This window comes from Microchirus variegatus (genome assembly GCF_963457635.1).
Source record: "Microchirus variegatus genome assembly, chromosome: 2".
NCBI lineage: Eukaryota > Metazoa > Chordata > Actinopteri > Pleuronectiformes > Soleidae > Microchirus > Microchirus variegatus.
In genome coordinates this window covers 45,127,626-45,145,026 of record NC_139803.1, presented here as the reverse complement: position 1 = coordinate 45,145,026, position 17,401 = coordinate 45,127,626, and the positions used below count along the sequence as shown (strand labels likewise).

Below are 17,401 nucleotides of genomic sequence, written 5' to 3'. Positions count from 1 at the left end.
TCCCTTTTATCTCCAGAATAAACTCAATAATCACACTTTATTCTCATGACTCCGCTCCAGGTTTTACTTCAGCTCTGGAGTCCGGTCCAGTTTCAACACAACCCAGTGAGTGATCACAGTTTTACTGCTCACACAAACCAGATTATAATCTAATATAATCCCATTCTAATCCCATCACTTCTCACTGTAATATATTCATATTTTTATACACATTCTTTCATCACTTGTGTTATTTATCTTTTCTCTTTTAATGTGTGTCAGAAATCTTCTTCAATATAAATAATAACAATAATAATAATAATGTGTAACACGTGTGTGTGCAGGGATGAAGAGGGTGCAGGAATACGCAGGTACTTTCACACAGATTATTTCATTATTATTATTATTATATGAAGAATAATCTAATCTATGACACAGTGGACGTGACTCTGGACCGGATTACAGCTCATCCTCGACTGCTTCTGTCTGACGACATGAAGAGTGTGAGTCTGTCACCTCGTCATATTCATTAACATCTCATTCATATTCATACACGTCTCATTAATATTCATATATTCACCGTGGTGATTGACGACCTGTGCTTTGTTGTTCAGGTGAAATGTGGAGACAAACATCAGCTGCTTCCAGATAATCCAGAGAGATTTGACAGAGTGGTTTGTGTCCTGGGACGAGAGGGTATGTCCTCTGGGAGACACTACTGGGAGGTAAGAGAGGGACAACTGTCCATCTGTCCATCTGTCTGTCTGTCCATCTGTCCATCTGTCCACCTGTCCATCTGTCCATCTGTCCACCTGTCCATCTGTAAACGTACAAATAAAGACTTGTTACTGTGACGTCATTCAAATCCATTATTACTGAGAAAATAATGAGTTTATTATGATGATGATTTCAATGTTTTGTTGATTTAACATGATCATCATCATTGATAAGTATTGATTATTTATGAGCAATAAAGCTGCAACATGAAATAGAACATGTTTGAATAATTCCTTTGTTTAATGAGCAAAGAAAGTAGAAAATGAAAAATCATCTAAAAAGTTGACGATTAATTCAGTGAAAAGTTTTTCTTTGTCGGCGTGATTTCAAAGATGCTAATGCTAACATGTAGCGATTAATCCGTGATGTCACTGTGACACAAACAGGTGGAAGTGGGCGGGAAAACGGACTGGGATCTGGGCGTGGCCAAACAATCAATCAACAGGAAGGGGAAGATTGAAGTCAATCCCATCAATGGATACTGGTTCCTCAGCCTCAGGAACAAGTGAGTCTGATTACTGTGTCTCAGAGCTGTAGCGCCCCCTGCAGAATAAAGCTGCTGTTACACCTCTGTCTTTTTGTTGTACTGCCCCCTGCTGGTGTCTGTGGACACGTAGCTACGCTGATATTTACGTATAAAATACAGCAGAAAATTATCTTTCTAGTTAGCACTGATAGCTACAACAGCTTAACCGGATGTGATGTCATTCTTTTAAGAATGTCTTCTTTTTTTTTTATTGTATATACAGTTACTGCCCCCTGCTGGTGTCTGTGGACATGATTCTCAGGTGTTTTCTCTGGTGCTCAAGTGTTAGCACATGTAGCTAATGCTACGTTAGCTGTGGCTAAGCTACAGTTCAGGTGCAACAAACTTCTCTTAGTTAGCGACACATTTAGAAATCAGGGAAAAGATGATTATTTTTTATTTATTAATTTATCCTATTTATTATTTATTTGTATATTCATAAGTGCAAATGTCTTGAACTAAATGATATAGTAAAGATTTACTTTCTCAAAAAAAAAACGTTTGTTAGCAACAGAAGCTAACAATGCGTTGCTAACAGACAGGTAAATGTTACACAGGAAACTGTAAAATGTTCCAATTTCAAACGCTTCTGTCGTATTTACGCAGTATTGTTTTAAACTTGACAGAACAACTAACTAACCACGACTAACTAGTAACTTATCATAGCACTGACCTGATGAAGAATGAGCCTCAGTGTTAGCAAAAACACGACGAGAACAAAGCTAGCAGCGGAAGTGAAGCACCTGTAAATACAAACGGCAGGGGGATTTTCAAAATAAAACAGGAAATGTTACAACATAAACATTATAAGGCAGTAACAGTCTTGTATAAAGTGACTAAGTCACGTTTTATCATTTTAGTTCAGTAAAAGTCTTAAAGTTTATGACATTTACTGAACTTTTTAGAAGTAAAAGTATTTAAAAAGTGAGCTGTTAGCGTTGAGCCGCGGTGGATCAGTGGTCGGACCAGGTGTCTTTTATCTGGAAAGTTGTGGGTTCACTTCCTGACTCTGCTCTTCTACACGTGTCCTTGAGCAAAGACGTTTAGATCGTTTTATAACGTGGTCAAACGTTTCTTCACAGGAACAAATACGCCATTCGTACGGCGGCGTCCACAGACGTTCACCTGAACCTGCAACCTCATAAGATCGGGGTATTTGTGGACTACGATAAAGGACAGGTGCATTATGGGAGATTGTTTATATATACATATATATATATAATTATTTAGGCTAACGGCGTAGTAATGTCCACTCTTATTGTTTGTCCTCCGCAGGTTTCCTTCTACAACGTCGACGCTAAAATCCACATCTACACGTTCAATGACACGTTCAGCGAGAGCATCTTTCCGTTCTTCAGTCCGTGCACCAACAAGTCGGGAAAGAACGACGCGCCGCTCGTCATCACGCCGGTCAACGTGACGGAGTGAACGTGACGGAATGAACGAACGACGTGCCGCTCGTCAATATTCCAATATTTTCTTCCATCGCAGAACTTAAAATGTGTGTAGTTAGCTTAGCATAGCTTGGCATAACGACTAGATGAGTCTTTAAAAATGGAGGATACTTTGTCTTGTTCATTATCTGTGAATAAAGTCGTGTGAGGAAGCGCAGGAAGGCGACTTTTGTTTTTCTTTTTGAAATTTTTAATCAGTTTTCCTTTTTTTCGTCTGTGAAAATGAATTTAATTATAAAAATGTTATGTTTGTCCACTGTTCCTGTGTCAATAGGAATATATATAGGTATGTTAGCATTTTCTTCTGTGTGATTGTTTCTTATACTAAGCTAAGCTAAGCTAACCTAAGCGGTGACTGATGCAAGTGTACTTTTGATCTATTTTTGTTTAAAATGCTGTCAAATAATAAACGATAAAAACGACATTTGCCGCAGAATTTATTAGCGGCGATATATTATCTGTAAAGGTAACCGATAAACTGGTACTCACTTTCTTCTTAGTACAACTTTCCTCAATTAGCCGCTCAAATCTGTGCGTTCTGCAAACCAACACTTCTTCCAAATACAATCCTTGGTACGTGAAATATTCATCAACATATGCCACCGCGGTCGTATATCGTCATACCGGACAAGGTTTGAGTCAAAGTCGTGACACTTAAGAGATGAAACGAGGCTAAGCTAATGCTTCATATTAAAAGAACACAGAGAGCTTAAATCCACTTTGACTTTAGTGAAAATGATTGACACATGGAAAAACAAACAGAATCAACAGAATTATTTAAATATTTTCCTCATTCATGGACAAAGAAGACATTATTTTTAATTATGAATTTAAATGAATTAATTAAAACTCACGAGATTCCACTCCGTGAGTCCTTAAAACTTCCTTATCTAACCTTTAAGTCACAATAATTCACTATAAACAAATAAGCATTATCAGTCGTTATCGTTAGCGTAGTTAGCTCAGTCTGTGTGAAAACATCACCAGCGTCAGGTTCATGAATCTTTTAAATCACGATGAAAACAACAGAATGTCCCTTTCGCAATTTAAAGAACGAGACTTTGGTGGATTAAAAGAATTAAAACAACAAAATAAACACTGATTTAAAACAAGCTAAGCTAATGCTAACAGTAGCCTAGCAAATGGAATTTGTGTTCTTTATTATTTTCAACCTTAGCTAATGAATTAAAAACTTCGTAACAGTGAACACTGGTCAGTGAATTCTGACCTGAAAAGAAGCTAAGCTAATGCTATCAGTAGCTTAGCTAATTGGATTATTGTTTTTAACACTTATATATGTTCTTTGTTTTCTAAACTCGCCAGTGACGTTAAAAAAAAAAAATTGTAACAGTGAATGCTAGAAGAATTTTGACCTGAAAGCAAGCTAAGCTAATGCTAACAGTGGCTTAGCTAATGGAATTTCTGCTCTGTATTATTGTCAACCTTAGCTAATGAATTAAAAACAAAAATGTAACAGTGACAGCGGGTACTGTCAGCTAAGCTAATGCTATCAGTAGCTTAGCTAATTGGATTATTGTTTTTAACACTTATATATGTTCTTTGTTTTCTAAACTCGCCAGTGAATTAAAAAAAAAAAAATTGTAACAGTGAATGCTAGAAGAATTTTGACCTGAAAGCAAGCTAAGCTAATGCTAACAGTGGCTTAGCTAATGGAATTTCTACTCTGTATTATTTTCAACCTTAGCTAATGAATTAAAAACAAAAATGTAACAGTGACAGCGGGTACTGTCAGCTAAGCTAATGCTAACAGCAGCTTTGCTAACTGAATTGATTTATTTTTAACACTGATTTATGTTCCCTATTTTCAGGTTTAGCTGATGAAGTAAAACAACAACGTTGTAACAGTGAAAAATAGAAGAATCCTGACCCAAGAAACAAGCTAAGCTAATGCTAACAGCAGCTTTGGTAGCAGCGCACCACTTCTGCTCAGTAAATTACACCGCCCGGACAGCAGGAGGCGTTAACGACGCCTCCGTAACAACAGCTGACATCATGTGACCATGATGACATATTCAGTTAAAAACTCCTCTGATGTAACATAATTAAGCATAAAAATAAAAAAAGCTTTGTTCTTCAAAGGTTTGATTGTAAACCATTATCTTGAAAGTGTTGAGATTATAATCTGGTTATTCCTGGTGCATATTTGCATTTTCTTTTTTAAAAACCACTTCAAACTCAGACGTTCATTTGCTGCTCGTGTCGATTCTGTCGCGTTTCATTTTGGCTTTTTCTCTTTGTAGCAGAATGTGTTCTCCGAACTCTCTGACGGCTCCGCCTCCGCCCACGCTGCGACACGAGTACTGAGCGGCGTCGGCGGCCGCCGTCGTGGCGTCGCTGGGCGCCGCGCTCAAACCCGCCAGGTTCAGACAGCTGACGTCCATTTTGTCGTTACCTGAGAGAAGAAGAAAAACGTGGGAGGGAGTCAGTGATTGGTGGAGAAACGACGTGACCTCGGCGTGACCTCGGCGTGACCTCGGCGTTCCTCACACTGAGGAGACTTTTATTGTGTTTGACCAGATTATCCACTCAGATTGATTCTCACGTAAACAGACGAGTTAATCTGTCATTTGAACAAGACGACCTGCCAGAGAAGGGATTGAGATTATAATCTGCGTCTCACCCATGAACGCCACTTGGTTCCACTTGAGCTTCTTCCGCTCGAGGACCAGCTTCAGATCCTTCAGAGGTTCCTCACCCACCTTCACCACCTCACAGCCCGTCCTCTTGGACAGTTTGTCCACCAGCTCGCTGTCCAACAGATCTGTGCTGGACGTCAGCAGCACCACCTGGTGGAGGAAGATGGAAGTGAGTGCTCGGGAGTCCAAAAGAAGAAGAAGAAGAAGAAGTTTAGATCCATGTTTGAAGACAACGTTACCTCCACGAGCTCGTTCTGTAGCATCCGGATGCCGACGGTGTCTTTGGCGTTGATGGACACCAGATCTTCTCCACTTCCTGACATGAAGATCCTTCCGTCTGTCAAACATCCTGAGATGTTGCAGAACATGAGGCGGACGACTTTACCGTGGTAACCGTACCTGTGGAGATACACTCTGAGGTTATTCTCCTGGATGTATTCAGATTACACAGCTGTAGCTAATCTATTATAGATATATAATCTCCACATATTGAGTGATTTCAGAGATTATCTCCGTCATACCTGAGGACTCTCTGCTCTGCCACAGGCCAGTCGATGTCCACGTCGATGTCCACGCTGTACTCTGGCTTCATCTCGTAGTAGCCGGTCACTCCGCCCTGAAGAAGAGGAACCAGATTAAACAAAGAGCAGAATAAACACAGAGAACCTGAGGATGTGAGGATGTGAGGATGAGAGGATGTGAGGATGAGAGGATGAGAGGATGAGAGGATGTGAGGATCTGAGGATGTGAGGATGAGAGGATGTGAGGATGTGAGGATGAGAGGATGTGAGGATGTGAGGATCTGAGGATGTGAGGATGAGAGGATGAGAGGATGTGAGGATGAGAGGATGTGAGGATGAGAGGATGTGAGGATGAGAGGATGAGAGGATGTGAGGATGTGAGGATGAGAGGATGTGAGGATCTGAGGATGAGAGGATGTGAGGATGAGAGGATGTGAGGATGAGAGGATGTGAGGATGAGAGGATGTGAGGATCTGAGGATGAGAGGATGTGAGGATGAGAGGATGTGAGGATGAGAGGATGTGAGGATCTGAGGATGAGAGGATGTGAGGATGAGAGGATGTGAGGATGAGAGGATGAGAGGATGTGAGGATGTGAGGATGAGAGGATGAGAGGATGTGAGGATCTGAGGATGTGAGGATGAGAGGATGTGAGGATGTGAGGATGAGAGGATGTGAGGATGTGAGGATCTGAGGATGTGAGGATGAGAGGATGAGAGGATGTGAGGATGAGAGGATGTGAGGATGAGAGGATGTGAGGATGTGAGGATGAGAGGATGTGAGGATCTGAGGATGAGAGGATGTGAGGATGAGAGGATGTGAGGATGAGAGGATGTGAGGATGAGAGGATGTGAGGATCTGAGGATGAGAGGATGTGAGGATGAGAGGATGTGAGGATGAGAGGATGTGAGGATCTGAGGATGAGAGGATGTGAGGATGAGAGGATGTGAGGATGAGAGGATGAGAGGATGTGAGGATGAGAGGATGTGAGGATGAGAGGATGTGAGGATCTGAGGATGTGAGGATGAGAGGATCTGAGGATGAGAGGATGAGAGGATGTGAGGATGAGAGGATGTGAGGATCTGAGGATGTGAGGATGAGAGGATCTGAGGATCTGAGGATGTGAGGATGAGAGGATGTGAGGATCTGAGGATGAGAGGATCTGAGGATGTGAGGATGAGAGGATGTGAGGATGAGAGGATGTGAGGATCTCAGGATGTGAGGATGAGAGGATCTGAGGATGAGAGGATGAGAGGATGTGAGAATGAGAGGATGTGAGGATGAGAGGATGTGAGGATCTGAGGATGTGAGGATGAGAGGATGTGAGGATGAGAGGATGTGAGGATGAGAGGATGTGAGGATGAGAGGATGTGAGGATGAGAGGATGTGAGGATCTGAGGATGTGAGGATGAGAGGATCTGAGGATCTGAGGATGTGAGGATGAGAGGATGTGAGGATGAGAGGATGTGAGGATCTGAGGATGTGAGGATGTGAGGATCTGAGGATGAGAGGATGAGAGGATGTGAGGATCTGAGGATGAGAGGATGAGAGGATGAGAGGATCTGAGGATGAGAGGATGAGAGGATGTGAGGATGAGAGGATCTGAGGATGAGAGGATCTGAGGATGAGAGGATGTGAGGATCTGAGGATGAGAGGATGAGAGGATGTGAGGATGTGAGGATGAGAGGATGTGAGGATCTGAGGATGTGAGGATGAGAGGATGTGAGGATGTGAGGATGAGAGGATGTGAGGATCTGAGGATGAGAGGATGTGAGGATCTGAGGATGTGAGGATGAGAGGATCTGAGGATGTGAGGATGAGAGGATGTGAGGATGAGAGGATGTGAGGATCTGAGGATCTGAGGATGTGAGGATGTGAGGATGAGAGGATGTGAGGATCTGAGGATGTGAGGATGAGAGGATGTGAGGATGTGAGGATCTGAGGATGAGAGGATGTGAGGATGAGAGGATGTGAGGATCTGAGGATGTGAGGATGAGAGGATGTGAGGATCTGAGGATCTGAGGATGTGAGGATGAGAGGATGTGAGGATGTGAGGATGAGAGGATGTGAGGATGAGAGGATGTGAGGATGAGAGGATGTGAGGATCTGAGGATGTGAGGATGAGAGGATCTGAGGATGAGAGGATGAGAGGATGTGAGGATGAGAGGATGTGAGGATGAGAGGATGTGAGGATGTGAGGATGAGAGGATCTGAGGATCTGAGGATGTGAGGATGAGAGGATGAGAGGATGTGAGGATCTGAGGATGTGAGGATGAGAGGATCTGAGGATGAGAGGATGTGAGGATCTGAGGATGTGAGGATGAGAGGATGTGAGGATGAGAGGATGAGAGGATGTGAGGATCTGAGGATGTGAGGATGAGAGGATCTGAGGATGAGAGGATGTGAGGATCTGAGGATGTGAGGATGTGAGGATCTGAGGATGTGAGGATGAGAGGATGTGAGGATGAGAGGATGTGAGGATGAGAGGATGTGAGGATCTGAGGATGTGAGGATGTGAGGATCTGAGGATGTGAGGATCTGAGGATGTGAGGATGTGAGGATCTGAGGATCTGAGGATGTGAGGATGAGAGGATGAGAGGATCTGAGGATGTGAGGATGTGAGGATGAGAGGATCTGAGGATGTGAGGATGTGAGGATGTGAGGATGTTAGACCTGCAGCAGATGCTGATTCAGGACCAGGTCTCTTGTGGTGAAGTAGAATGATCCGTTCTCACAAAGTTCTCCGTCCCAGTCCTGACGCCGTGGACGATTTGCTGGGTCCAGATTCAGAGGCTTAGTGACTTTGTCGTCTAGAAGAAGGCGGAGTTTAGTGTTTTAAAAAGGCAGATGACCTTTGACCCTGTGGCATTTCCTGTGTTTTCGATCTTTTTGGTCATTTATTCTTCGTATATGTCCACGCACTGACGCGATACGTGATTGGCAGCCATCGCGTCTCACGCTCGAGATAAAAATGTTCAACTTTGGCAAAAAAATCAAGCTAAAATCATGCTAACGCGGCGGCCAATCAGCGCTGAGATTCTCAGAATGATGTTACGTATTCGCCAGCGTCCAGACACAAGGAAACTATATAAATACACTGTAAATACACAGTAAAATATGCTGTTAATACACACTGTAAAGTATGCAGTAAATACACTGAAAAGTATGCTGTAAATCAGTGTAAAGTATGCTGTAAATACACACTGTAAAATACACACTGTAAAATACACTGTAAATGCACTGTAAATATACACTGTAAACTACATTGTAAATACACAGTAAAATATGCTGTTAATACACACTGTAAAGTATGCAGTAAATACACTGAAAAGTATGCTGTAAATCAGTGTAAAGTATGCTGTAAATACACACTGTAAATACACACTGGTGTACTGACTCACTTCCTGCCTCGACTTCCTGCCAGCGGAAGTGATGCCTCCTGACGACGGAGAAGACGGAGTCAAAGCCTCGCAGCATGATCATCTCCAGCGCCTCCTGCAGGTGATACGGGTGCAGACACGGCGACGTGGCCTGGATGTTACAGACGACGTCGACTTCTGCAGGAGAGAAAACCACAGAGAATCTTATCGTTAGTGAAGACGACAGAGATCTGAAAACAGATGAAATCTGTTATCTGTAACCCTAACCCTAACCCCAGTGAGGACAAACACGCTGTTCAGCAGGTCATTTCACATACTGATGTAAACCACCGAGACTGTATGCTGTCGTCAACACCATCACCTGCAGAAGAAGAAGACTCAAACATGTGCAGCGTCTGCCTGGACAGGTTGGGGTCAAAGGTCAAATGAGGGACAGATCTGCTAAAGCGATGAAACACAAGCTTCACCCACAACTACTGAGAGGAACATGTGTCTCTGAGAACATGCTACGGCTAATGCTAATGCTAACGCTGCGGCTAACACGAACGGATGGATGGATGGATGAATGAATGGATGAATGGATGGATGGATGGATGGGTGGATGAATTAATGGATGAATGGATGAATTAACGGATGGATGGATGAATGAATGGATGGATGGATGGATGGATGGATGATGGATGAATGAATGGATGGATGAATAAATGGATGAATTAACGGATGGATGAATGGATGGATGACTTAATGAATGGATGGATGGATGGATGAATGAATGGATGGATGAATGAATGGATGGATGAATGAATGGATGAATGGATTCATCCTGTTGTTAGTTCATGTATACTCGTCATCACTGCTGCAGCTCGTTCCTCTCTGATGTAAACTCACAGATCAGAAATCAACTCTAGCTCTGAGTCCTCAAACATCATGAGAATTGATAGATTAAGATCAGATTATGATCAGATTATGATCAGATTATGATCAGATTATGGGTGAGGCTTCTTCAACAATCTGGAATGCACCAGGAGAACTTTGAGAGCGTGATCCACCATCTATGACCACGTCTCTCTGACCATGATGGATTTATTTATCTCAGCTCCAGAGAAACACTGGAGATACATGTACAAGTACACACATATGTGTATATATACACACATATATATATATATATATATATATATATATATATATGTATGTATGTGTATATATACACACGTGTATATATACACATGTATATATACACGTGTATATATACACGTGTATATATATACACGTGTGTATATATATACATATATACACACGTGTATATATGTATATATACACGTGTGTATATATACACATATATATATATATATATATATATACATATGTATATATACACACATATATATATATATACACATATATATACATATACACATATATATACACTCTATATGTAAATTCTAGAGGAGATCACACACACACACAGACACAGACACACACACACACCTGTGTGTTGTCGTACAAACTCCTGTATAGTCTCCAGAGATGATGAACAGTCTCTTGAGACCTCAGAGCTCCTACGATGAACCTGAGCTCCAAAAGACTTGGCCACGTTCTCGATGTCGTCGTGGTCCGTCGACACCCACACACTGAGAACACAACAACACAACAACAACACAATGAGAACACACGGAGTACACAACAACAACAACAACAACACAATGAGAACACACTGAGAACACAACAACACAACAACAACACAATGAGAACACACTGAGTACACAACAACAACAACAACAACACAATGAGAACACACTGAGAACACAACAACACAACAGACACACACAGACACACTCACACAGACACACTCACACACACACACAGCCCTGCAGCAGCAGCTGATGATGATGATGTAGTAACATTTGATAATATTAGTGATGTTATTAGTGACATTGTGAGTGACGTCATCAGTGACGTCAGTACCTGGTGAACATGTCACAGTCTACGGCGGCCCGGAGGACCCAGCCCAGCAGCGGCAGACCCGCGAGCTTCTTGATGTTCTTCAGCGTGATTCCTTTGCTTCCTCCTCGCGCCAGAACCAGGGCCGCGACGTGTCTGTGGGGCTCGTCCCCGTGTCTGTGGGGCTCGTCCCCGTGTCTGTGGGGCTCGTCCCCGCGGGCGTGGAGCTTCGGCGCGGGCACAGACTCTTCGCCCTCGGCAACGATGAGGCTCCTCTTCCTCGCCTGCGACATCATGGCGGCGGTAACGGTTCACCGCAAACGGGCTAACGGCGACACGCTGCTGCGGTGTTCGGCTGTGTTCGGCTGTGTTCGGCTCTGCTCGGGCTGTAGAGGCACACAGGTCGTCCACAGTTAGCTCAGTTGTTCTGTGCAATTTCGTTCCTGGTCCAGTTTGACTGTGATTCCTGCTCTAGGCTCCTGGTTTTATTCTACCCTCTGTGTCTCAGCTACGCTCTACCGCCACCTGCTGCTGTGGAGTGTGACGAGTTTTACCAGCCACAGACACGTCATTTAATTTAATCACTATACATTAATTCTATGTATTTATTCATACTGAATTACATCAATAAACCGGGAGCTAGCTAGCTAACAATATCCGGTACACATTAGCTCTTAAGTGTGAATGATGTAACTTAAATAAAGGCTTTCATGTTTTATCTGGAGTTTAAGCTTTTAAGTTTTATTCTTACAAAACAAAGCCGCTAATCTTACATAGCATCACTTCCATTCAACCTGGCCTTCAAAATAAGACACAGGAAGTAGTAAAAAATCCGGACTTTTTTCTATTTCCTGTGCAAACAAAAAACAATAAAAACAACGTACGGTCGTAAATCTTACAAAATAAAATCCCCTTCAGACTTTTTTCTTAGAATTCTAAGATTGAAGAAAATATAAATATCTTCTAATATTCTGTATTATTGATTATTATTATTTTTAAAGCTTTAAAAATAGATATACATAAATACATATATACATAATACATATATATACATATATATGTATTATTAGAAATACATATATATATGTGTGTGCATGTGTTAAAAAAAATATTTCAGTGAAAACAAGTGGATGATGACGTTGAGCAGCAGTTTCCACAGTGACGCACAGACAGTGGAACAAGGGCGACACCTGCTGGTCAAATCAGGGGGAAAATCATTCAAAAGAAAAGATTTGAATAAAACTGAAAATCTTTCATAAATCAGTTTTTAGATAAAGACATTTTGATAAATAGTTAAATAATAATTAATTTGTGGAAATAAAGTTTAGAATAATGATGCAGTGAAAATATTTAATAGAAATGTATTTAAAAAATAATCTCGAGATTATCTACAAAAAGGTAATCTGGAGATAAACTTAAATTCATGTAAGTTTGTACACAATGAGATTATTTAACTGAAGGACGTGAAAATATGTGTGTGTGTGTGTGTGTGTGTGTGTGTGTGTGTGTGTGTGTGTGTGTGTGTGTGTGTGTGTGTGTGTGTGTGTGTGTGTGTGTGATGGACCTGCTGCATCTTGGTCTAAACTAAATGTGATCATGGAGTTTTATTAGAAGTAGAAGAAGTAACTGTGTACTCACGTTTATATAAGTGTAGTGGAGTAAAGAGTACTATAATATTTACCTCTCAAATGATACTCGAGTAAAGTCATGAGTACTCCCTAAAGATTATAAAGTACAGATACCTTAAAAAAAAGTAAATGTACTCAAGTAAATGTTCTCTGTTACTGTCCAGCTCTGGTCAGGAGTGTTTCTGCTGCCACCTTGTGGTGGTGTTAAAACTGAGTGACTCACCTGTAAGAGTCTGAAGAGGAGCAGAGGAGGAGGAGAGGAGAGGAGAGGAGGAGAGGAGAGGAGGAGAGGAGGAGAGGAGGAGAGGAGAGGAGAGGAAATGAGAGGAGGGGAGGAGAGGAGAGGAGAGGAGGGGAGAGGAGGAGAGGAGAGGAGAGGAGATGAGAGGAGGGGAGGAGAGGAGAGGAGAGGAGGGGAGGAGAGGAGAGGAGAGGAGAGGAGATGAGAGGAGGGGAGGAGAGGAGAGGAGAGGAGGGGAGGAGAGGAGAGGAGAGGAGAGGAGAGGAGAGGAGAGGAGAGGAGGAGAGAGGATAGAGGATAGGAGGAGAGAGGATAGAGGATAGGAGGAGAGAGGATAGAGGATAGGAGGAGAGAGGATAGAGGATAGGAGGAGAGAGGAGAGGAGAGGAGGAGAGGAGAGGAGAGGAGAGGAGGAGCATTGTTATTGTTACGTCACTGAAAAACAGGTTCTCACTCATGGAATCCTGATAATGGAGTCAGAGACACTTCCTTTACAGCTGGACACACACACACACACACACACACATTCTTGTACTTGCTGCATACTGAGGACCAGCATTTCCACTTTATAAATCAACACAATTCCAAATATCTACTTCATGAATGACAAAAAAAAAATTGGAACCGAAATTTTTGGTCAAGAATTTGAAAAAAAAATTGATGCAAAATGATTTGTCAAAAATGTGAAAAAAAATTGGACGAAAAGTTTTTGGTCCAAAATTTTTAAAAAAAATTTTTACCCAAAATATTTGGTCCAAAATTTGAAAAAAAGAATTGATGCAAAATTTTTGGTCCAAAATTTGAAAAAAAAATTGGACCCAAAATGTTTGGTCCAAAATCTGGAAATAAAATTGACAAAAAAATTGATGCAAAATTTTTGGTCCAAAACTTGAAAAAAAAATTGACGCAAAATGTTTGGTCCAAAATTTGACATAAAAAGTCATACTATATACTATGTCGTCCAAAATTTGAATTTTTTTTTTTTTTTTGACAGATTGAGTATAGCATGTTATATCAACCTAAGGAAGTGATTTCATTGAAAACAAAGTGAGGACCGGCCAAAATGTCCTCACTCCGTAAAAATGACCTCACTTTGTTGGTTAAAAACCCTCACTGGTCCTCAGTATGCTGCAAGTACAAGAACACACAAACACACAAACACACACACACACACACAGGTATGTCACCCGACTCCACCCAGTCATGAGAAAAAGTGTCAAAGCGACAACAAAAACAAAGACAGAAGAGAAATAAAACAACAGTCGACTTTAAGCAAATGAGATTTAAATCAGGGGGAGGAGCCTCTCAAATCACCATGGTAACGTTGGTGGTTAGCTTCACCAAAGTCACTCACTCTCCCACACCAAAGTCACTCACTCTCCCACACCAAAGGCACTCACTCTCCCACACCAAAGTCACTCACTCTCCCACACCAAAGGCACTCACTCTCCCACACCAAAGTCACTCACTCTCCCACACCAAAGTCACTCACTCTCCCACAGTGTTTTTTTGTTTCAGCTAAATCAGTCAATCATTAATATTTAACAGTATGAATGAATAAATGCTTTCTCTTTTCAGACTCTAAATATATATATATATATATGTATGTAATATATATATATGTATGTATGTATGTAATATATATATATATGTAATATATAAAATGGGCCTGAACGTGTAGCTTTTAAAACCACACTTTAATAACATTGAATCATTTAATCAAAGCTTTACAGATTAGATTTATGTATTGTTTATTTTTTATAAGATTATATTTAATATCGTCACATATGTGATTATTTATTTATTGAGCATGAGCTCAGTGCTGTTTTTGGTTCCTTTTTTGTGAGTAAAATGAACATTTTTCAGTGTGTTTTAATGACTGCAAACAACAGCCAGAGCATTTTTCTGAGTCTCACTGATACCTTCAAAATAAAAGCTCAATACGATCAGACTTTCAGAGTAAAATGTTCATGTTAAACAGCTGCAGATGAAATGATCTACTCTCAGGTAACAGAACACCTGAGTGAGTATCATCACCTGAATCTGAGAGACTTTAAATATGGAAACACAGAGAGAAACAAAGGAATAACAGTCGTGTGGAGGAGGAGGAGGAGGAGGAGGAGGAGGAGGAGGTGAAGCAGGAGGTGAAGCAGGAGGTGAAGCTGTCCATCAGGTTAAACAGGTGTAACATGCAGCTGCTTCAACTGTGGACAAGAGGATTCAGAATAAACACAGTGGTTATATCATGACAGAGAGAGAAAGGTGATAACATGAGAGTGACACAAGGAAGTGAAGCTGTATAACAACTTAACTATCATCTATCTATCTATCTATCTATCTATCTATCTATCTATCTATCTATCTATCTATCTATCTATCTATCTATCTATCTATCTATCTATCTATCTATCTAACCGTAACCCTACCTACCTACCTAGCTACCTATAGGGTTATGTGGTTCATCTATTCACTGCTTCATCTATTCACTGCTTCATCTATTCACTGCTTCATCCATTCACTGCTTCATCCATTCACTGTTTCATCTATTCACTGCTTCATCTATTCACTGCTTCATCTTGAGCATCATCACAGTGACAGAGGAAACATCAACATCACGTTCATTCAGATTCACTTAGTTTAAAACAGTGAGAAAAGTCTTTTCTGAACCTAAACAAACAAAGTGTTACTTCCTGTTTCCTGTATGAAGGTCATGTGATAATAAGGGTTCATGTGTGTTCTCATGTGTGTTCTCATGTGTGTTCTCATGTGTGTTCTCAGGTGTGTTCTCATGTGTGTTCTCAGGTGTGTTCTCATGTGTGTTCTCATGTGTGTTCTCATGTGTGTTCTCAGGTGTGTTCTCATGTGATGATAAGGGTTCATGTGTGTTCTCATGTGTGTTCTCAGGTGTGTTCTCAGGTGTGTTCTCATGTGTGTTCTCATGTGTGTTCTCATGTGATGATAAGGGTTCATGTGTGTTCTCATGTGTGTTCTCGTGTGTTCTCATGTGTGTTCTCATGTGATGATAAGGGTTCATGTGTGTTCTCATGTGTGTTCTCGTGTGTTCTCATGTGTGTTCTCATGTGATGATAAGGGTTCATGTGTGTTCTCATGTGTGTTCTCATGTGTGTTCTCATGTGTGTTCTCATGTGTGTTCTCAGGTGTGTTCTCAGGTGTGTTCTCAGGTGTGTTCTCATGTGTGTTCTCGGGTGTGTTCTCATGTGGGTTCTCAGGTGTGTTCTCAGGTGTGTTCTCAGGTGTGTTCTCATGTGTGTTCTCATGTGTGTTCTCATGTGTGTTCTCAGGTGTGTTCTCATGTGTGTTCTCAGGTGTGTTCTCAGGTGTGTTCTCAGGTGTGTTCTCAGGTGTGTTCTCATGTGTGTTCTCAGGTGTGTTCTCAGGTGTGTTCTCATGTGTGTTCTCATGTGTGTTCTCAGGTGTGTTCTCAGGTGTGTTCTCATGTGTGTTCTCATGTGTGTTCTCATGTGATGATAAGGGTTCATGTGTGTTCTCATGTGTGTTCTCGTGTGTTCTCATGTGTGTTCTCATGTGATGATAAGGGTTCATGTGTGTTCTCATGTGTGTTCTCGTGTGTTCTCATGTGTGTTCTCATGTGATGATAAGGGTTCATGTGTGTTCTCATGTGTGTTCTCGTGTGTTCTCATGTGTGTTCTCATGTGATGATAAGGGTTCATGTGTGTTCTCATGTGATGATAAGGGTTCATGTGTGTTCTCAGGTGTGTTCTCATGTGTGTTCTCATGTGTGTTCTCATGTGTGTTCTCAGGTGTGTTCTCAGGTGTGTTCTCAGGTGTGTTCTCGGGTGTGTTCTCATGTGGGTTCTCAGGTGTGTTCTCAGGTGTGTTCTCAGGTGTGTTCTCATGTGTGTTCTCATGTGTGTTCTCATGTGTGTTCTCAGGTGTGTTCTCATGTGTGTTCTCAGGTGTGTTCTCAGGTGTGTTCTCAGGTGTGTTCTCAGGTGTGTTCTCAGGTGTGTTCTCATGTGTGTTCTCATGTGTGTTCTCAGGTGTGTTCTCAGGTGTGTTCTCAGGTGTGTTCTCATGTGTGTTCTCATGTATGTTCTCATGTGTGTTCTCAGGTGTGTTCTCATGTGTGTTCTCAGGTGTGTTCTCAGGTGTGTTCTCAGGTGTGTTCTCAGGTGTGTTCTCATGTGTGTTCTCAGGTGTGTTCTCAGGTGTGTTCTCATGTGTGTTCTCAGGTCTGTTCTCATGTGGGTTCTCAGGTGTGTTCTCAGGTGTGTTCTCAGGTGTGTTCTCATGTGTGTTCTCAGGTGTGTTGC

At 41.6% G+C, this 17,401-nt stretch overlaps 2 protein-coding genes across 2 annotated transcripts in view; one reads left to right on the top strand and one right to left on the bottom strand.

The window, feature by feature from the left end:
- LOC310942518 (E3 ubiquitin-protein ligase TRIM39) overlaps positions 1-2,710 on the top strand; it is a gene marked incomplete at both ends in the record, with an annotated part of 5,925 nt that extends 3,215 nt beyond the window's left edge. The window contains 6 exons of the mRNA XM_083907918.1: positions 324-350; positions 418-482; positions 594-704; positions 1,143-1,261; positions 2,365-2,461; positions 2,558-2,710. Of these exons, the coding sequence (XP_083764044.1) occupies positions 324-350; positions 418-482; positions 594-704; positions 1,143-1,261; positions 2,365-2,461; positions 2,558-2,710 (572 nt within the window). The remainder of the gene's footprint in view (positions 1-323; positions 351-417; positions 483-593; positions 705-1,142; positions 1,262-2,364; positions 2,462-2,557) is intronic.
- An 819-nt stretch (positions 2,711-3,529) lies between these two features.
- Positions 3,530-11,700, bottom strand: cmasa (cytidine monophosphate N-acetylneuraminic acid synthetase a). The gene is made up of 8 exons (XM_083909876.1): positions 11,262-11,700; positions 10,785-10,927; positions 9,315-9,470; positions 8,587-8,723; positions 5,915-6,009; positions 5,633-5,792; positions 5,378-5,543; positions 3,530-5,149 (listed from the first exon to the last, which is right to left on the bottom strand). The coding sequence occupies exons 1-8, from the start codon at positions 11,531-11,533 to the stop codon at positions 4,941-4,943; spliced, it is 1,338 nt and encodes a 445-aa protein (XP_083766002.1). The 5' UTR covers positions 11,534-11,700; the 3' UTR covers positions 3,530-4,940.
- Between the last annotated feature and the right edge of the window lie 5,701 nt (positions 11,701-17,401).